The 22,923-nt window shown below is 43.3% G+C and overlaps 1 protein-coding gene across 1 annotated transcript; it reads right to left on the reverse strand.

Annotated features, from left to right (window-relative positions):
* Positions 1–17: 17 nt before the first annotated feature.
* Positions 18–22,919, reverse strand: LOC139775185 (homeobox protein unc-42). Its single transcript, XM_071711034.1, has 6 exons — positions 22,378–22,919; positions 16,345–16,472; positions 15,976–16,083; positions 6,870–7,052; positions 5,138–5,237; positions 18–3,593 (listed from the first exon to the last, which is right to left on the reverse strand). The coding sequence occupies exons 1-6, from the start codon at positions 22,595–22,597 to the stop codon at positions 3,487–3,489; spliced, it is 846 nt and encodes a 281-aa protein (XP_071567135.1). The 5' UTR covers positions 22,598–22,919; the 3' UTR covers positions 18–3,486.
* Between the last annotated feature and the right edge of the window lie 4 nt (positions 22,920–22,923).

Consider the following 22,923-nt stretch of genomic DNA (forward strand, 5'->3'; position numbering starts at 1 on the left):
TTAAGGAGAAAGGAGGATAATTTTAAATGTAATTTTTATTTAGGCTATGTACAACACATACGTACAATACGTGACCCTTGCTTAAAACTATGTTACGCTCGTCCGGTATGCATTTCCACTTAATTTTTAATCTTGTCCTCTCGACACAACGTGACGCGTGTAATTTCGTGTGTTGGACGTGCGCTCACGCACGCTTTGTGTGTTTTGTGTGTGCGTATGTGTGTGTGTGTCCGTGCATGTGTGAGTGTACCGTGTACGATATGTTACAAACTTTTTAGGAACATTTCTCGTGGAATGCCGCGAGCGGTAATAATAAGGTCGCAGCGAAACTACACGAAAACAATGCGCAGTCGTCTGCAGCTTCATCCTCGAGTCGATATATTGATTAGACAGTTATCGAAAAATGACACCAATATAGACGATTGTTGACTGGACAGATTCCGAATATTTATGACTGAAAGGCGCCAGGGAGAAGTCGCGAGTCGCGCGTTAATTAACCGTTTGCCGGTTTGCGCCCCGCTCGTGCCCCGCTGCAAAACCCCTCTCTGATGTCTCCGCAGAATTATGCAACTTTGTGATACTAGGATGAATAGATATTTGTATTTATTACGAAAAAGTTTCACACATAAAAGTTCGCACGCGTTTATGGTATATTTCTCAGAATCGAATACTTTAACAGAACAATAGTTTAATTGTTTTTTCTTGATAAAAAGCTATATAAAGCGCACGCAATCCCTGTTTACGCGCTTGTAAACGTAATGATATCGCAATGGAATTAATGTAGGATTTTGTCGACGCGGAAGCTCAAAGTGCAAACGGTTAAAGCGACGAAAGCTCCGATTCTGCTTTTACACGCGGGAAAGCATCCGGACGACGAACGATATCGCAATAATTAACCGGTTTGCGGCAACAGAGTGAATAATGCACCGTTCGGCAACCGTCTCATCGACGATTTTCACTGCGTGATATTCCGCAAATTACCTCGTTAATAATACATAATCGTCTGGCTCATTCCGCGCCTCTGCGATACCCCCGGTCCGGGATCGTTTCTGCCTGGAAATCATTCGGCCTGTTGATGCAATCGGTTCGACTATTACGAGGACAACATTGTTACACGATACGATCTGTTAGCGATAATTACATATTTAATCCTGGATATGGATGAGATAGAGTGCGACCCCCATCTGTCTCGTTAAAACTCCGTTGGCTCGGTGGGCCCCCCTCGTGATCGTAGGCCTGTCGTCTGTCGTGCGTCCAATTTGTCCAGGCACCGACCTCTCCGATGAGACTTTTTGCGCCTTGCGAGCGCAAAACAAATTTACCGTCTTATTCGTGCACCTCCCGACGATCGACACTCGCGGAAGCAGTGGTGAGCGAAGTCAGAGAGATCTCGTTTCTCTTCGCCTAACGAATTCACCCCTCCGCGATCCGTCCGTTTTGTGGGGCCTAGGCATTACGACGCCGGATACTTTCTCGGGGTGAAATGAGAGAAGAAGCCGTCGCACACAAATCTACATAAACTGTCCAGCGTAAATTAATTTCTGTCGGACAATTCTGAATGTCTTGTTAATCGACACGCTTTTATGCACGTCTCTAAAACTGACACGAATCTAAAAATATAAACGATGCTATCATCAACGCTTATCCCGATGTCGCGTATCTTTGATAATTTTTATTCTAATACGAAGTTTAGTCTGTGTCTCACGCGTGTGCCGCTTTCGAGATTAGATATATATACTTACAGAGTTCAGCATATCACGTGAAACGCAAGATCGTCGTTCGTTCTTTCTGTCATTTCTTATTTTAAGTCGACGCGACGCGCCCCCGCGTTAATTTGCGTGCGACGGCGTCCGATCCGCGCGCAATAACAGGTGAGTTTCGGCAATCCGTTCGTCGCGACGGGGAAACCCTGGCGCCCCTCAAATTTTGAACGCAAAAACACTGTCAGATCCCCACCGTCTCCTTCCAACGCGTCCCCCTCCCCCCTCTTTTGGTTTATCCAAAATCGTGGTCAACATAAGCACACAAATCAATGCCTAATATCATTCACTAAGGGTATGCTTACACTTTTAAAAGGACATTGAAAAATCGCATATGCTAGAGTATCTGCCGATTACGCAATCTCTATGTATCTATATCTCTTCTCTCTCTCTCATCCACTTATGTACAGTACCGTACCGTCCCCCCCTGCTCCCCCTTTCTCTCGCCAATTTAACGAAGTTGTGGCACGTATCGTTGTTAGGAGATTAACGGAATGCCGCGCGCGGAATGCGTTGTGCGCGTTGCGACGCGTCTCTCTCGAACGGAAGGAACCAGTCGCGGGGAAAAAAGAAACGGCTACTTACACGTAGAAAATACGCGACGATCTCGCGGCAAAACCGGGCGTCTACGTCTCTGTACACACACGCTAAATTGCGGGATGTCTCTCGCCGTCCGCGAATCCAAAACGCAGGGTGTCTCGGGCATCGCGTATTCTCTCCCGCGCGTAATAAAGAGGAAGGTAAGTCCCTCTGCGCCACGAGGACCGAAGTACAAACTATCCGGCTGGAAACGTTCAAAATTTACATCGTTTCCCTTCCGCGCTGTGTTAAAGTAGCTTCCATTGATTCAACGTGTTCTTTGTTCGACTTATGATCGAGCTTTTCATGAAATAGCGACGGTTCTCGGCAGCAGTGACATTAAGCTTCATTATAAAATTCAACTTAATTAAAATTAATTTGAAGGAAGGGTAAAAATATCACTGAACGTTTTGCCCATCTGGATTGTCTCTTAACTTCACTGGTAGGCTTTACTTTGACCAAATTCTGTTTCAAGTCTTATGTAAAAAAAAAAGCTTTGTCTCGCACCAATGTTTCGCGAGAGGATTTGTCAATTGACAAGAAGTATAATATGATGCCAGGGACAATCTGTCGATCGTAATCCTAAGTCGCGGAAATTACGCGAGAAATCACGAGCAAGGATCTAAGTGTGTGCCGATTGATATTCTGAAGCAATGTGTCGCACGCGCGCGTTGAACTTCCGAAATTCACGAATATACGCTCGAGATAAACACAGCCCCGCCATTTCATCATCGCGCTTTAATCTTCAACGTCGTGCTTGAACTAAACATTCGGCCTGATCCGAACGAAACGCGAGCTTCTCGCACGCGTGTATATGCCTCGCGACATGTGTACGCCGTTGCGAGTCGAGCTTGCTGCTTATGCTGCAAGCGAGATGCGAGGACGCGTCGCGAAATCTGGATGCGAAATCGACGCGGCCGCGCAAGCCGATTAGCGATAACGCAAATCGATTCTGTTTTTCCTTCCTCTCATTTCTTTTCCTCTTCTTCCCTCTGCGAAACGGCAAAACGTCGATCGGGCTTCGTCGAGTTCGTCACATCGCTCTCACACGTCTCTTCCGTCGATCGCCACGATCGGCTTTCGATCATAGGTACGCCATCGGATTCCTGACGAGATCCTCGAGTCGCCCTCTCGCCTCCGTTTACAATTATGTCTGATACTGTAACATCGGTGCGGCCAGATTCGGGTGGTGGGCTGTGTTCATTCTCAGAGCCGAGATGCTCTTGTTGTACCACTCGTCCTCCGCCGACATTCCTGAAACGGGAAAGAAAGACGGGATTTTTAAAGGAAAATCACGCGAGCGCGAGGATCGCGTCAGCAGCTTTGGTAATCTCCCTCTGTTCGATCGATCTTTGAATTACATTCCTGTTTATCAGTAGCGTGGTAACGAGACCGAACGTCATTAACGCGAGCTTTAATTAGTAGAACACCCACGCGACGTTACCACCCGCCCTCGCCCCCCTTCCCCCCCCTAATAAATCAAAGTCGGACGTCACTCGGGGCGGAGAAAAGCGCGGATTTCTTTTCTATCCCGAAAGAATTCCGGAGTGATTCGATTTAACCGACTTTCCGCGGTGCTTTATCGAGTCTCCGCTAATCGGTCGATTTGCTATCCGCCATTAAGACGTTAAAGAGAGAGGCGTTAAGTCGTTAAGGAGAGGCGGCGAGATTGCGAGCCGAGCGCGGAGAAGGCCGCGCGCACTCTCGTACAGCAATCGCTCGCTCGCGCCGTGCAACCCCCGACGGGGGCGAGGAGGCAATTCGCGAATAGTCTTGATTCGATTTAAAAGCGATATTCCATCTCGCGCCGGAAATGGTGTAAGACGGCGCTGGGGCGGAAATGGAGAGAGCGTCTTGGAGGCTGGCGGGGACCAGAGCGCGCGCGGCTGTGCTCTCTCGCTCTCGTGCTCTCGGGCGTCGGATTCGCGCCATTTCCGCTCCGGATTTTTGCGGAGTCATTCGATAACGTTGGGTCAGCGCCCGAGGACAGCGCGGAAACTCGCCGTGAGACGCTGGACAAGAAGAACGAGAGCCGAGCGAGGCCGAAAGAAATTAGTTTACGTCCGTTCCACATTCGCGTGATTTTCGTGAGGGGGGGGGGAAGAATTGACGTGCGGTAATCGAAAGGCAACGATGAAGTACGAAGTATAGACTCGAGACGATTGCGGGACTAATAAATGTTAATTGACGCGAAGAAAGTCAATTTATATAGTATCCTATATCATATTCTAATATCATATTCTAAAATATTAAATTTTAGGAAATTGCAGCATTTCGCCAAGGCAAATATCATGATTAAGTAAGTCACGTGGATTTCCCAAAATGTTACAATTTCCTAAATTTTAATGTTTAGAATATGATATAGAATGTTATATAAATTGACTTCCTTTCGTTTTACTCTTCCAGCAAAATTAGCTACTATTTATGTATAGCACTAGCTTAATGTAATACATCTTAGATTCAATTAACGCGATTCTAAGTTTAGTATAAAGAACCGTTTAGACAAGTGGGACATTAAAATATCGCAGCTATAAAAAATACTCTAAATTTCAGGAGCTGCGATCGAGGCCGCGTTTGAGATGCAACGAAATGCCACGATTCGGTCCCTACCCGCGCGAAAAAGTGAAATCGGTTACCCACGAACGCGAGAGGGTATCAAGGAGATATTTGTGGGATTAAGGGCATTTGCATAATCCTTGACCCAAATGAGAGCGCAACCGCGCTCACGAGCAGCCATTCACCGCCGTACTCATTTTACGCACACCCAAAGCGCTGGCGTTGCATTATTTATGACTCACCCATTGCATCTTGTCGCATGCCGGTGACGGCCGACATATTCGACGCTGAATGCGACATGGAGAACGGCTGGGTCATGCTCGGGTAAGACGTCGTGCCCATCTGAAACATTCGTGCGTCGCGATTAGCAACACTGATAACTCCGATCCGCGCTTTTGGAGATCGGCCACGATTTACCACGTCCTGCGATACCGCGATCCCTTCCAATCGGGCGGTATATTAATGGCACGTTGTATAAAATTTGCCGCGTTTAAGGAAGGGGGGGAAAAAAGATGGACGCGCGGTGTTAATGTCACGTGTAATTAATTTCCGCGAGCGTGAAATGAGCGAACGAGCGAAAATGGATTCCGCGATATATCAATGAGATTACGGAGTTACCCCCGCGCGGTTTGAGCGGCCGAGCTGGAACAACGAGAGGAAAGTAATGCGGTAATTAACGTGTGTGAAACATAATTATCGGCTAGAAACCGCTCTTACGTATTTCCACTCATCGTCGGCGGTGGCAAACGCGAAATCGAATGCGACGGGTGGTTTCATTATAAAAATTAACCGTGTAATACGTTCGGAACTGATGGAAATTAATAATGTGTCGCGGTATCTATTTCCCGCCCGTAATCAATTTTCCAACGCGTTACGTGATTCTATGGTGATATCACGATTATTAAGTACAATTTCTGACGAAGATAATAGGGATGAAAGGATCCTCTAAACCATTAAAAAAATTTGTGCGACGGTAAAATTCACTTTGTCCACCGTTTTTCCATCACCGATCATTGTAAGATAAAATTATTAATTGTGAAATTATTAATTATAGAATAATCATTACGTGTTAGTTTTCCTTCACACATCGCTGCAGGACGCATTACTACTAAATATTTGAAACCCTCAACAGAAGAAATGAATAATATAAGTACATGTATCGACGTATTACGCGGCGGAAAAATTTTGTAAATTACTGTCTTAGATATTCATGGATCATTAGAGATGAAGGATAACTAATATAAGTTTCTTTTTTCGGGGGGGGGGGAGGGGGGGGCCGAAACACGCTTGCGAATTATCGGGTCAATTAAAGCGGTAGGCATTCGGTAATCCGGCCGACCCAACTAATCAGCCGAAATGCAATTTAGCTATATCGACCGATAGCGATGCGCCGGACGTACGCTCAGGTGCACTCCAATTTAATACCTCGGTTAAAATCATTAACGAGAAACGCATCGAATTCATTTCCGATATGTGGAACCTTCGAAACGACGAACGAATCTACGATTGCGGCGAAATCTTTTAATTTCCGGGCTTTGCTATATCGGCGCTTCTGTCAAACGGCGCGTTGATAGCAGGCCACTTCTCGAGAGAAACATTTATCGCAACACTATTGCACTACTTCTAGAAAAAGTAGTAATAATATCTAATAGTGATATATAAAATAACATGAATAACTATAACATATTAAACAATACGCACGAAATTCGAATGAAACGTTTGAAACGATCTTTTTGCTTCCAAATAACTTTAAAAATGTTTTTCTTCCATGTATGTGTCTGCACGAAGATCCATGTAGCGCAATAAGTAGGATGTACTTCTCTAGGATGACAATTGTAATTCTTGTTTATATTATTTACTTGCCATTATCGGAGACGTGTCTTCGCGCTGAGTGCATTGGTGAGCGTGCAAAGCGGTGGGTATCGATAATAATGAAATTTCGGAAGCGTCCTGCGCGTCGTAAGGGAGCCTCACCTGGGGATAACGATTTATGCCATTTATGCTGTTGTGAGGATGGGGGTAGGGTTGATAACCTCTGCTAGCACCAGGATAGATATTCCTCATCATGGCACCTTGGCAGGCGGGAATTGGTGTCAGAGCTTTCTGCAGCTGCTTCTCCTGCTTCCGGTATTTCGCTCTTCTGTTCTGGAACCAAACCTACGGAGAGAGACGAAATGTGGCGTAAACAAACGGACGGCGATATAATTAACAGATAATTATTTCGATCTCCGTGTGATGTGTAACGTCGTTTGTGCGTTTAAGGCACAGATGAAGTTTGTGTCATTCTTGCTTCGGTTACTGGACATAATTTTGATCCAGCATTAATTGCTATTTTAATTAAGTATATTAGTATGTCTGGTAGAATGTGATTTCATATTACACAAACAATCAGCGAGACAGAATAGTTACATTTTTATTCTTCTCGCAATGTAGATTTGTAGCGTCTATATAAAAGAATTTAGAATAGCTTCGAAATGACTTGAATCTAATTAATGCATTAATTTTTCTGGTTCCACTAATGTAAACCGTTCAGAATCAGAATAAACAGAAGCATGCCAAGATCCGATTTCGCGCTTACAAATTTACATCCCTTTAACTCTAGAATGTTTCAAATATCTCGGATCTTCCACACTCTCTATCTTTTTTTAAATATTACAATATTATACGTCCACGCGAAACATATCAATCCGCAAAACTTTTGATGCGTAGAGACGTTTGTAAAAGTAATTGTTTTACGCTTGTAGCAAAATGGCGACCAAGAAGCTAATAAAATGGTGTATATGGCACCGACGCACCAAGTATTTGAGAGCATCGAGTTAATGGTCCTCGTCGATCAAAGAAGGGACACAAACCTCTTGGGCCGAAAAGCACCCTCTTTTTTTTCTTCACTCAAACGGGATCCTAAGTTTACTCCCCCCCCGCTTCACCCGGTAACCCAGGGCGGTTTACCTATCGCCATTTTGCATCGGGCAATTTCCATTGTTTCGCGGGATTAGTAAACCCATATTGGGGCTTGCCTGAGCCGCCACCGGCGACTCACCCCGGCATCCACACCGGCGCGCGTTTCCGCACCCCCTCGTCTCTACCCCCCTTATCCGTTCTCCTCTTCTCCTTCCCTCCTCCGTCCCTCCTGTAACCCCCGACAATCTCTCCACTCTCGCGCCCCGCCCTGCCGACCGACCCCTCTTTCCAGCGGCCCCCCCAGAAAGAGAAAAGCCTGCGGCTTCTCGTCCCGGGTCGGGGTTGGGTTGTTTCCACCCTCACCGGTGACGTCACCGGCGCCACCCGATTGGCCGATGCCGCTGCGGTGACGTCACATCGGGCTCGCTCATTGGCCGACACGTTTTATCGACATTTCTACTGTACACCCTCTCTCATCGCCGCAGAAGTGGGTGACACGAACCGGGGTGGCTCGAACGAGTCCGTTCTCTCTCAAACTCTCCCTATCTCTCTCTCTCTCTCTCTCTCTCGTGTGCGCGCGCGCTGTCTGTATCTTTCTGGTTCGCCCTCTTCTCGGCTCTATCACTCTTTGTGCGGAAGCATGGCGCTTCCGAAGAGTACCTCGTGAAATATCCGCAGCGATGTTCTTGTATCAAAAACCGGATGCGAGAGGGAAAAAAAATTTACTATATATATCTGCAGAGAAGAAACGAATTTTCATTATAAGGACGCAAACGATCATCTTGCTTCGTTTATTGTTTATCGAAGTCAACAACTTCGTTTATTTTTTATTACTCTTAATATTTTTGCTGATTATTTAATAGCTGTAAACTTTGCCTCGAAAGTTATGCATCTCTCTCACTATTTCGTTTGGAGGCAAAACTATTTCCAATCGCCAACAATTCCCTTCGTGAAAACATATTTAATTATTTGAAGCACTCTTCCGAATGTTTTATATCAATTGATAAGGATTTTATTTTAACTTCAACATAAAAAGAAGTTTTGTGATCATTTCAATCAATCATCTCAGTTAATTATAAAGTAATCCTTATGCTAATTTATTAATTAGCCCAACGACAGACGGCGCCAGAGAAAGGTCGTCATCTACGTCAAGTTCTAGGTATCTCACGTCAGCCCACGCCGAAGAGATCAACGCCTACACGAGAAATTAATAGTTCATCAGCGGTGGGATTATTTCCGTCAATGATCGCATATATTACAGCGTGTTGCCACGTCTTTTGACGCCACGAATAGTCTTTGTACGATAGTCTTTGTTAATCTGCAAATTTCGATACAAAATGTAAAGGAAGTATTTAATTTGGTAGGAAAGTCACTTACTTTACGCGAGATACATTTTAATATGATGTAACGCGGTAGAAAAAAAAAACTAATCTTTATTCCATTAAATTAGCTGGACTGTTAGACGGATGACAAATAGATGTGTATATAGGTATGGTATTGAGAGCCGAACAAGTTAGGCAAGTAATTTCGCGCAGTTACAATTGAATTTTATTTAGATTGTCTTCTTGCCGTCGAGTTGGGTGGAATCGTAAGTCGCGGGATCAGCGAGTTGATTTCGATATTAAACGTTACGATGAAATAGAGCGGTTGTTTTGAGAAATATACATAGTTCACGATTTGATTATTTAATCGAGTATATGAAACAGCAAGTTTTTTTTGCTATATACAGATTCGAAAATTCCGAATATGACAAATGATTTTACATCACGTAGGTACGCTCAATTATCGTGAGACAGTTGCACTCAATACGGAATGTAAGAACGGCATAATAAATTCATATATTTTCACGAAAGATCGGCAATCTTACGTAGAAGATTGCAACGAATAAAATTTTACAGTAGAAATATAGAAATATCTATAGACACGCGCCGCGCGGAGTAATGAAGTCTTATTTAGATTAAGTTCTTGCCGCGAAATTGGCTGGAATCCGGGATTACTTAGCCGAGAGAGACAGAGAGAACCCGGTTCGGATATGAAATATTATAGAGAATCGGGGCGATTATCGAAACGCGATGATAATCGGAATATTAATTCTCGAAGTTGAATTCAAGATCCCAACGTCGAAAGGGATCGCTGGAAGCTCAGTGGCCGTGGATTACAGCGGAATTATAGGCATTACCGAGTTTGATACTTCTTTCTAACGGCGTTACATAAATTTGCAAGTAAAGCGAAAGAAATATTCGCGGCAACCACGGCGAATACGGGGGATGGGGGTAGGAGCGCGTACATGCGGTTTCGAAGGTGGAGGGACATTTGAAGACTCTTAACAAAGGGCTTGATTAACATTTTCATATGACGAGCGTGCATCGTTTTAACTCACATGTATGGAAATCGCGGTACGTGCGAGGCAAGTCGCATAATCAATCTCAATCCGCATTGGAATTCACGCCGCGGGACGATTTGCAATTGCATAAAACACGCTCGGCTTTCGAATAATCTGGCATTACCTCTCCGTCCGTGTATACCAACCGGAGGCTCCGCTAGCTCTAAATATGCATGTATATAGAAAATATAGTATCGATATCAAATAACATACGTAATGCTTTTTTAAGAGCGCCGAGTACTCGTATAACATGTTCCACCAGATATAAAGACAAAAAGTTACATAAATGTAGCATAAAATAATTTTATAAAAGACTGATAAATATTCTTGTATAATTAAATCGTGCATTTTTTAACTATTAGTTTTTATTGAACTATTAAAGTATTTAATTTTTTTTCATATTTATTGAATGTACGAATGTGTGAATAGCCCAATGATTGTCATTAATATTTTCGCCAGGACAGTTTTCAGAAAATTCGCGATAAGAACTCCATTCCCGTACGTAATTCTCCCCGGGAAATTTTTCGTCTACGTGCTTGTATTTTCGCCGTGCATATGCAAATGACATTGTCTACGCTTCGTTTAGCCCGATACCGCGTGTTTCCCTAAAATCCAAAACGAAGCGCATCTTCACTCTATCGAGAATACGGTTGTGAATAGTCATATAAATATTTATATACATACAGAGCGTTTGAGAATTGGCGAAAACTGGACGGACAGTTTGAAATCTGCAGTTGTCACAAATGCAAAAATGACGAGGCACCGATAATCCTTTGGTCACAACGCGACGGCTGTAAGCGCTTGAAAATAGGGTTCTTCTCACTTAAATCAAGCTTCAGGGGAATAAAAAAATTAACGGCACACGATATTTATTCCTCGAAGTAAATTCTTGACGATAATTTATTTCAGGCTTTATATTTCTATTCAGTATTCCTCGTTACGTCTTCGTTAAGCCGAAAATTTTCAACTCCAAATACTCGAAATTTTCTACGGCGCCCTTAGGTTTCCGCTGGTACACACCCTATACGTACCGTACGCATTTACGGAGCGGGTAGAACAGGTTGCCCGAAGAGATCCGGTAAAAGGGCGATTCCTTTTATTTGCTCCTTCCCTAGAAGAGCTTTTCGAGAACATACTTGCGCGCGCGAGCGAGCGCGCCCGCGTCCCTTAAGGCGCGCACTCTGCAAGAACTGGAAAGCTAAGAGTTCGTAATTCAATAACCGCGCTCTCTTCTCCTCCCGCCACGTTCGCCTCATAGAGAAAGATAGACCGGATAGGGAGAAAGAGGACGTGGAGGAGCGAGATGGCTGTCCCACGGGGGGTGCGCGGCTCAAAATGTCTGCTACTTTGAGGACCGCGACCGAGAAAACTATCCTCCCGTATGCCTGAGAGAATACTGCACTCTGATAGCTAACCCACATATACTAACCCGGGAAAATGGATACATTCCCGGTAATGGCTTTTTCGTCGAAAAAGCGGAGAAGAGCGTAATATTTGTGTAATATAAGGATGTACTACTTGCGCGTTTATTTTCGAGGCTATGAGCTACCGTGTACGACAATCGAATATGTATAGTTACGCAATCCAGAACTGGCAATGAGATTCACTTAGGGCTGAGAATTTAGGATTCTTTGGAGAACTAACAAATAATATTCTATTCGAGCATTATACTAATGGCATTGCAAACTATCTTTATCACATCAAATCAATATACCGTTATTAAGATACGTTAAATCGTACAAAACAGAAGCAAGAATTCTGAAAATTTTAATTAATTTTATATTGCACAGTTCCATGCATAATTATGTATGAAGAAATAAATTATTAAGTCTTTTAATTAAGAAAACTACATCATCTTTTATATTTTCATACATCGTTATATCAAATTTAAACTTAATAATTATATTATCTATTCGAATTTTTTTATCTTTAAATTGAGGGGTTTGATTCAGGACTCAGGAATTTGATTCATTTGATTGCCTCATATCGAAATCAGAATAATGAGAAAGTTATCTCTATGCATCGATAAGCTCAGCGATAATTAAATACCACGAAATAATTAATAATTTGTATTCAATCGTAAGTTACTTCATAAACGCGGAAAGTAAGACCGAGGAGCACGGTACTCGCCAGCTATTTTTGCTACTCCCAGAAATTTTCTTGTTTCCTGTCAAATAGGAAGCCGATTTTCTCGTAAAACGACCGGCAGGTAGGCTTCGATCGGAAGTCGAATCGAAGTAAAAAGGTCGAATGAAAACTCGGCTAACTCAATATCGCGGAGCTCGGAGCTCCTCCTTTCTTTTTCCTCGGCGTAATGGGATTTCTTGTGCGGTGATTCGAGAATTATTCTCTTACCATCGGGTGTTACCCGATTTTTTACTATTATTATCGTTACCGTCACAAATACTTTACGCGATCCCTCCGCATACATTATAACGACGACTTTAACGATGGAACACGTCGTGCCGTTTTTTTTTCAATATACATGGTTAATATTTTCGCTACCCTTCCCATCAAACACTTTAATTTAAAAAATTCTATTAAAATAAATCTACATAAAAGAATAAACGGAAAATAAGTTTCCGCACTACCTGCTTAGAAAAAATTTAGAAAAATAATTCAATAAAATCACACCTACTCCATTTTCATTTTGCAATTGTCGAGCAATCGTGGAAAACATTCGTTCCGACCGAGAGTTTTGCTTTACCCTGCTATTAAATTTATTTGCATGCCTGTGTATACGGAGCAGCACATTACGTCTTCCTACCAAGTTTCCTGCAAACCTCACTCGAAATGACATAAATGGTCGGAAACGATCCCGCGCAAGGTGCACCATGTTTCGCCTGGAAAACGCTCATTCAACGTGCACTAATAACGCGTTTGCGCGTTTAGAGAAATTGCAAATCGCGTAGGAAATTTGTGCTACCGTTAGAGACTGATCTGCATAGAAACTTTAACTGCAACCTCGTGAGGAGGATCTATTCTTGTCTAAAAATATTTCATAATTGTTCAAATTCGCACAATCATCTAAAGTTATATATCACAATTTAAGGAATAATTCATACACTATATTATATTATTGTGGTCAATAATTCGAGCAGAATGGAGACTATTAATAGTCTTCAAAACGTTTGCGTGCCGTTTAGACCGTATACGTATCTCGCGAAAGAAGCCACGAGCGGCAACGCGCGCGTCTCGGGCGCGGGATCAATGTATTTTTTAGCGAGCGCCGCGCCAATCGGGCGACATCGCTGGATGTAGGAAGAGAGAGTTCGTCCCTTTAAAAGCTACCGCGCTAGTCACGGCATTCTGTTTCCTCAAAGATAGCGACACGGGCTGTGGAGGCGGCGAGGACGAGAGAGAAATAGACGGCGAACGAGGGTGGCAAAGTTGAGATGAGTTGGGCGCGCAGGGGGTTGGGTGACGCTGTACCGGAGGCTGCCATTATATCTGAGCCGCCATTTTAAATTGAATTTTCTCCACCCTAGATAGATCTGAAACGTCTCAGGCTTGCCGGGCTTGCTATTCCTTCCACTACGAGACGAGCGACGACGAGGGCGAAATGGCGCCGTGACGCGGGGGTAGGAGGACGGGAGGGGGCGAGAGGCTCTGGAAAGAACACCGGAGGAGCGAGGGAGAGAGAGAGAGACAAGGGCCCCCTTTTCTTCCTACGGCCGCCATCCTGTCTTTTTCCTCCGCTGAGAACCCCTGTCTTGCGATGGATACCTTTCCTAAACCCTAAACCGGCCCTTCGATTCCTCCAGGGGACGGCGAAATTTTCGTTCGCCCTCCGCGTCCGCGTACGAAACGGTAGGAGGGAGTTTCTCTCCGAATTTCGCGATAGTATTAGGTACTTTGTATTGCGGTTCATCGATATTACCTCGTATCGAAATTGATGTGTCCGAATTGGATTACAATCGAACGCCATTTTGCAATAACCGATCGCTATTTTGGGGGATTTTTAACTCCGTGCGCAGGATTAATTAAGACTGAAGAACTAATTTCGCTCTAACGTTATACCGGAGTAATCAACCGATTCGCAATCCATTTTAAGTACCTTTTTAAGTATTTAATGCGCCGATAGTTATTAACATAATCGTTAACAAAACGCGTTTATTATTTATGTGATTAAACGAGGTTTTACATTAGATATTTATAGCTCGCAGAATATCGTAAATTTCAGAAACGAATGCGAGTGGACTCGATGGTGAACGTTAATTTACCGCGGGGGGTAAGAAACCAGCGGGACCGAGAGCACTTTCCAGTGGCATAAAGCTATCGAGAAAGAGAGAGAGAAAGAGAGAGAGAGAGAGAGAGAGAGAGAGAGAGAGAGAGAGAGAGAGAGCTCACCGTTTGAGGTAAAGCTGTCGTTCGTCGAAAGTAGTCGAAACGCGCGAGCAAATCCGCGACGACGCGAGCGTTAATTACGGCGCGCGCTTTGCAGGTTACAGATAATTGGCCGATTCTGGGGCAGCCGCGCGCCGGAAAACCAGCGACTGGAAATGACATTTAAAACTGCGAAATCCACCCCCTCTCTACCGATCTCTCTCTCTCGCTCTCTCTATCTCGCTCTCTCTATCTCGCTCTCTCTTTCTCGCGTTTGAGGTCGAAACGAGCACAGGACCATCCGACGCGCGGGCTGCGCGGCTCCTCGCGGGCGCACGGCCCTCGGCGGCGGACACTTTGTGCATCGGTTATAACCGGCGAGCGACGAGCGCAAACCGCGTTTTACTTGGCATCGCAGTTTAACAGGGTTAAGTCGCGGCGGTTCCCGGGCTTTTAACTCAAACAACACCCCGCTGCATTATATATCAAAAGAGCGCAACGTACCGGCGACTGTTTTAATATGTACCGCTCGGCTCGGAATTCGGTGCCCCGGTGCGTACGCGAACCGGTCCTGCACTCTCTCTCTCGCTCTCGCTCTCGCTCTCGCTCTCGCTCTCGCTCTCGCTCTCGCTCTCTCACCCCCTCATTCCGCATCCCGTCCATTCCACCACCTCCCCGACAACCCCTTTCTACCTCTCATTACCAAATCCTCCGCTCTTAATGTCATCACAAACCGCACCGCTGTCGTAGAATTCGCGTTTTCCATGTCGAAGAAATTAAAATTTTGAATGCCATAATTTCCCGTAATACGCAATCCTTTTTCTTCGTATAAAAATATATATATTGTACTTAAAAAAATGGAATACCAAATGTGTTTCTTGTCTCGATCGAAGCCAGGAACACCGTCAAATTTTATCGTTCACAGTTTACGCAGATTCTTCAGTGTATATCGAAAAGTATGTTGAAAAACCTCTCCGTCCCCTCTGATCGATTCCACGACCCTCAAAGAATATAGGGTGTCTTGGACCGACATTTGCGCTCGTAATTTCATTTCGTCACCCCACATGCGTCTTTGATTCAATTACATAGTGAGTCACAGTCAAAAAGATAGGCAGGAGATAAGTATGTCTATAAATTTTTCGGCCTTGTCCGAACGTCGGCCAACAAAGCACAATCCTCGTCGCAAAATTTTAAAAATCTACCCTTAACACACGAGCGTTATATAACAAATATAATGGCCAAAAATTATGTAATAACGACAATGTATCAAAATCTATCGTGGCTTATCTATCAATTAAATCTATTTGGATTATCAAAAAACCGACGCTAGATTTAAATCTTTTTCAAATACACTGAAACAGTATTGTTCACTACGGATTGGATCGTACGGGGATGATTTTTCGGAACTCTAGAAACGAAAGAAAAAACCCGGTTTATTTTTCTCATAACAGCGAGAAGCAGCGCACTCACCTGAATTCTGGCCTCGTTCAATTTGGTAGTCCTCGCCAATTCCTCCCTGCAGTATATGTCCGGATAATGGGATTTTGCAAACGCCGATTCCAATTCTGCCAGCTGCTCCTGCGAAACAATTGGAAAGCCGTGGTAAAGGCCGATTTGGACTGTCCGGCAGGAAATTTCGACGCGGTACGAAAGATTGGAGGTAATCGAAATGCCGTTAACGATCAAAGGGCCGACGTTCTCCGAAGGAACGCACACGTTTCTGAGATATCAACGCAAGGGCGAGAGAAGATATACCGAAGAAGAGATACCAAGAAAGACATCTTCGATTACTCGCAAGAATAATTTAAAAAAAAATAGCTTCGCAAATATTATACCAACCTGAGTGAAGGTAGTCCTGTGTCGCCGTCGGGCGGGTGTTGGACAGCTAGCTGTGGTAGGTGTGTGACCAATGTGAGGACTGGAGGCGCAGGGGTCAGGCTTTAACTTCTTAAAAGCGCCTTCGGCTCCTGAGAAAAGGAGAAAAGCGACTTGTAACATTTTCACGAAACCAGAATAAGACTGTTGTCCAATTATGTTTTCAAAAAAAGGCTATTTCTTCGAGAAGAAAAAAAAAAAGAGAAATGAAATTTACGCCATCGTATTATTTGCTTTATGTTAAACTGCGATAAATGTCTGTGTCGATGACGTCAGATAAATTTCAACTTCATTAACATTGAATTGCACAATTGTATTTCGCGTGAGTGTGTAATTACTTCGCGCATTTCACGAATTGAATTATCCGCCGATTGCGCTTGAAATTATTTTAATGGCGTATTAGTGGCGGGTCAAATAATATATTGAGTAGCAAAATTGCATGTCGATTAGATACCGTAATAACAACGTGTTAAGTTGTACGTAATTTCATTTATATTGTAAAAATAACTTGCCTAGATAATTCATCTTGCGTAATGCGGAAAGCGATATATCGTTCCATCCTGAAAAAGATTCAGCCTACATTCTCCTTCTTTTTAGGCAATTACGATCGCGCGCTTATTGAAATAAGAAGAATTTCTCGACGATCCGCGAATATACGTAAAACAAACTCGGCATAATTCCGCGATCGTCCATTTCAAAACGAAAAGTGCCCCGCGAAAGAGCGCAATGGTACCAGAACGGGAGAGAATTCTTTTTTCCGCGGCCAAACCGAGTTACCTGACAGTTTCCCAGGCCCCAACGTAATAAACAAACTCCGTTAACGACACACACGTGGGAAAGAGTCAGCGGGTTTCTCTCTCCGCGCGTATTGTCCGCCCCGTAAAGACGACGAAAATTCAGGCACGGCGCCGAAACGGCGTCGGAACGGCCGAAACTCGATTTCCCGTATCGCCTTTCATTGCCGGCAAAATTCGATATTCGACGGAAGGCGCGATCCGCCGAACTTTCGACCTCCGACCCGAGAGAACTCCGTGGCCGCCGGTCGCCGCCTTCGCCGTCGTCATCGTCGTCGTCTTCGTCGCCTGCCGCGCGGTGCGGCGCGGCGCGGCGCGGCGTCGGCGTCGCGGCGCCGGCTTTATGAACGAACGTAGATACCTACCAGGTCGTACCGACCCGGGGTAAGCGTGGCGAGCGAAGTCCCTCGCACTATGCTAACTTGGTTAGGGCGTTAATGACCTAATCATGTTACATGCTGATTCAATGTTCAAGGATGAATGCTGTCCACTTTACATACCTTGCCCGGTTACCCGATGAACGAGGAAACTCGGTCAAGTTCAGCGAAGAAGGCGAAGGGCCCCGTACGACCCGCTTCTTCGGCTACCCCCTCTCCCCCGCGCTTTACGACATTACTCTCACGCCGTTTTTTCCTGTTTATATTACTTTTTTTTTATCGGAGATTTTTCTAAGACGTTTAATCACCGAGAGCTTCTTCAAGTATTAATTTCGTTGATATAACTTCGAAAATATGTCTGATTTTCGATGTACCCGAAGTATAGATAAAAAATAGATACTAAAAAGCTTCTTTTGCAAATTTATTCGATACGATATATAAGAAAATAAAGCAAAAATTTAAAAAAAGAGGCTAAGAAGAACTCTGCGAAGTATTCGATGATACGTAACACGTAATTAAATTCTGAAAGTTATGATAACGCGAACTGGAATTACTTTGTTCCATTAAAATTATATCCTGTTTTAACGCAATTAAAAGCTCATCCTAATTTTTTCGCGCGGGTACAGATTGAAACGAGATTTTCATAAATGAAACGAAATAAAATTAATGTCTCATAAAAGGTATTGGCAAAAAAGTGTTTTTCGCGATCTTTATGATGTCGAAATTAATTTTTCCCATTAATCCACGGTGTGCGACAATGGGGTATCGGCCATTAAGGCAATGTACGTTTCTCTCTCTCTAATTTTTTGCACATCCTGTACTATAATATAAAATACTTTAATATAATATATAATACTTTAATAAGTAATATATTTAAAAAATAGTGTAAAATGTCGTTATGTACATTCTTTATCTATTATCGACACGACCTAAATATTGATTTTGTTTATTTAATATAAAAAATCAAATGGTTTATTATTGGACCGTAAATTTAGATTCGTAAAATATATTTGCGCATTGCTGTTTCAATATATCCGGGATGTGAATGCGTTTTTATGCAATTACGGAGTTTTCGCGATTGCAGAAAATAGGCAATTTACGGTTGTCAGTTTTGCATCTTTGACGTAGAAATCTGCTCAAATATTATATTCTTGCAAACTACGTTTGTTAAAACGAGTACGCTATAAAAACAAAATATAAACGTTTATGAAAAGGACAATAGATATTATTACAATCACGAGATTACTGTTGAAAAACATAATAACTATCTCCGATCGTTATCATATTGAATAAAAGACAATTCGAAACTTGATACAAAAATAGTTTTCTACAAATGTTGTAAATAAAAATTTAAAAAAATTTATTTTATACCTAGAACATTTTTATTTCTCCGCAAGAAGTTTAAAGAAAGAAAATCCCTTTATATCTGCTTTGTATTTTATTAATGTTTAAATAAATGACAAATGTTATTAGATGCTACAAGCGTAAACATTTATTTTAAAATATAATTTTTTGAAAACATCTTTTTTTTTAAGATTAGGACAGAGAAAAACTCAAGTTACAATATCATACTTTAAAATTAGAAATTCTAATTTGGGTTTTTGTAAATCTTAATAAAATTTACGAGCAGTTGAGAAAATAATTCAAATTTTTCAATTATCAAGAATATAGTATATTCTAGTCTTACGTACAAACCATTTTTTTTACGTTTAGAACAATTTGAAATTGATTCTCTTCCTTCGATCTAACTTGATCGAAGAATTCATAGATAAAGAATAGCCATGCACGTTCTAGAAACTGCATTACGATTTCTCACAACAGAGGAAACTCGCAATCGGGGGGGGGGGGGATGGGCAAAGTAGAGTAGAGACAATAAAATGTCAGCGAAACGGCACGAACCGTCCAGCCGTTCGCAGCCGAGTTAACCCTTTGTTAAGGGCGAAGTTACAAGCTGTTCGCCGACAATCTCGACGAGCGGCACTCGAGAAAGGCCGGTCGAAAAAGAAGGGTGGTGCGCTGGGTGCATTGTAGACGCGACGCGGCGCCGGCGAACATCTGCCCCCGCAGATTTCGGAGACGGTAAGGGGGCCGAGGGTAATTAGCGGTGATTTTAACGCGGTGAGATCTGACACGCGCGACGAACGACACGTTTTACAGGATTACCGGTAATGCGGACCGCGGTAGCCTCCGACCTCCAGCTGCCGTCCGTCGGCATCTGCTGTCACATTAGGACGCATTATCGGCCAAAAGTGATACGCGCGTTTCCAAAATTAATTCGATGCACACGCATATATTGATCTTATTGATATTGATATGATTTAATATAACACACACACACGCACGTATTCCACCGATTTGTTTCCTTTCACGATAAACTGTGCAAGATAATTTAGATTTGTATCAGTGACATTGAGAAATTCTCATCCAAATCTACTTTGGAACATCTCAGTCTCTGTATATGTTACTCGCAAATGTATGTATATGCATTAAAGAGTTGACATTTGTGAGCAATCTAACGAACAAAATACACGAGACAACAGTTATTTTCGACTTGTGCAAGAGACACGCAGCTTTAAGTTACTGGCGAGACAATATCTTAATTTGATATAATTGAAATATTTAATAACAAATACGAAAAAGTGACAGAAAACTTCAGTAATCTTCTTCGAAATATTTAAAGTTACGCTTTTAGAATGCTCGTGTATTGCACGTGTGATTAAATTTTAAATATAGAAAAAATCCTCGCACAGAGCGTGTCTTGCAATTAATTCGTGGAAAAAAATGGCGAGATATCAGAAGTTATTTCGAGTTATAAACGAGCGGGAACTTCTTTTCGTGAAAAGTTCTCTGAGCTTCAAAAGAGGGGGGGGGGCAAATAAATAAAGAAACTTCACTCTTCACTTAATTCCAAGTACTTTAAAACAGTTTTAATTTCAAATTTAGTTATCAAGACGTTAAACTGTAAAAACTGAAAAATAGCTGCAAATGATAACTTTCACCTAAGACATTCTCCTAAGAATTTTTATCAGATTTAAACATTTTTGTTTTCCTACGACTATTAAAAATTGCAGATCGCAGTGGTTATCAGTAATACATATAAAACAATTAAACGCGCAAAACGAATCCATCTTTCTCTGACAATTAGTTGCAGTTGTAGTTGCAGGCCCAACGATGTTACGGGTCACTCGACAGGAAGTGAACACTCCTGTTTTAAGGAGGACACGGGAAACGCGCGCCAGAAGACCGTCGCTCGAATACTTTTAATACCCGGGAGAACGCGCGAGGAGAGGTTAACGACATTAATTTTTCCCTCCACCGCCGCCCCGTCCTCGTTTTATTCCGCTACCTCTTTTTCCTCTCGTCGCGAAGCGGCTGTCGGATTTTCATTTGCATGAGAATCCCGCGGTAGTCTCATTTCGTTTCCGGGAACCCTGACCTTGAAGGGTGCGACGGAGCGTAGGACATCGCCGCTTGCGGATCGAGGTGCCGCCGCGCGAAATTCATTTTCGGATATAATAAGGCCGAAAAAACCCTAATCGCCGTTGCGACCGACCTGTTGAACTCCATATTTATCGAATGCCATATCCTTTGCACAGAAATTAGAATATGCATTAAGAACTTATGACAAAGTGTATACAAAGTGCATATTTTAATTTATTATAATTATAGATGACATAATTTAATTAGCAACTTAGTTGTTGAAAATGTAACAGTCTTGTGGAAAACGTCTAATCTCTTTACTAAAGATTTAATGAGTTCATATTGGGTCGCGATTTAGAAATTAATAAGAGCCTAATATTAAAGTGATTCTAATTAATTAAAATTGAGGGTGACTTATAGTCACAATGTAGAAGACAAATATGCTGTGTCTCTGCATTTGTTTTGAGATAATGCGATAACTCGGCGATATGCACATTTAACAAGTGCATATCGACATTTCAGACATATCGAAGGGCGCGCATTATGAAATATGAGTGTCACGACTGATTTATCGGCAGAAAAGTGAGAGGAAATCGGAGATGAGCCCTTTCATACGATCCCGATTCCGAGTCTTTCGAATCATCGAAACCGGGGCGGCGAGACTCGTCACGCGTGCAAGCTACACATCCCGACATTTCGAGCCCACCCCATTAGCGGCACCCTCGGTGCTAAGCTCCCTTAAGCCCTACTAGCACATAATAATAGTCCATAGAACAGGTACCACCATATGTCTGGTCCACCCGACCCATTGTCAACACTTCGGGCTGGTCGTGTTGCACTGCGTACGCGTGCTCGAGGCTCAACAAGCGGAAAATACGTCTATCTCGAGATGACACGATGTCCATTTCTTTCCTAACGACAATATAAAAGCACGATACCTCAAAAGTTACAGAAGTGTGTCGAATGACTCCAGATTAATTTTATCGCGTTCTTTTGTAGAACATCGTCATTTGCGTGTCGAAATAATATTTACTTCTTTTTATAAGAAAACGTTATTAATCGATTACTATACATTGTTTGAGCAAAGGTTTAATACAATTTTGATAATGCAATAAATTTATGTGTGTAGGCTAAAAACAAGAGAAACGACAAGTACCAATAAATAATGGTATGAAATACGAAAGGAAGTTACTGAAGTTTCCAGTGTAATTTTGAAGTTAGCGGTGGAAGAGAGATGTTACTCAGAGTTAATATTTCATGATTTTTTTTTCCGATTCGAATTATAAGTGCGCTTCGATAAAACTATAAACTTATTGCTCGCTAATTTACTTCTTATTTAAATAATAACGCAGGATGCGCAATGGACTTCGACTACAGTTCTCGGCAAAGTGATATGCGATACTCACCGACGGTGGTGGTGGCCCCGACGCTGCTTCTACCGGGCGTCGCGGCGGGCGTCGGCGGGCTCGCCTCGAGGCCCTGATGCACCCCGTACAGGCCGAAGTCCTGCTCATTCGAGCTGGCGCTACTGCACTTCCTCTTCTCCTGATTGTGATTCAGATGGAAGCTGTCGTTCTCGACCAGGCCGACGCCGAGCAGACCCAGATTCGGCCTGAGCTCGTCCATCAGCTTGTTCTGGCCGCAATTGGCAGCCGCCGCCGCGGAGAAGTTGAGCTGACGGCTGAAGATCGCCGGGAATATGTTGAACTGCTGGTGGTCGAGGCTGAGGGCGGTCGTCGGCAGGGACGAACCGCCGCCGCCACCGCCGCCGCCGCCGCCGCCACCGACGGAGGTACCACCGACGGAACCGACACCGCCCGCACCGGGACCCCCGGTACCTCCGGACAGATCGTTAGCCAGGGTGATGCCGGGGTGACCTGGTCGAGGTAGCGCGTAGCTGGAAACACCTGAGCGAGCACTCGACCACCTACGAAGACATCTTCCGACGCGAG

The sequence above is a fragment of the Temnothorax nylanderi genome, unplaced genomic scaffold (assembly GCF_030848795.1).
Source record: "Temnothorax nylanderi isolate EJ_2023f unplaced genomic scaffold, tnyl_v1.0 TNYL_tig0001_pilon, whole genome shotgun sequence".
NCBI classification, from domain to species: Eukaryota; Metazoa; Arthropoda; class Insecta; order Hymenoptera; family Formicidae; genus Temnothorax; species Temnothorax nylanderi.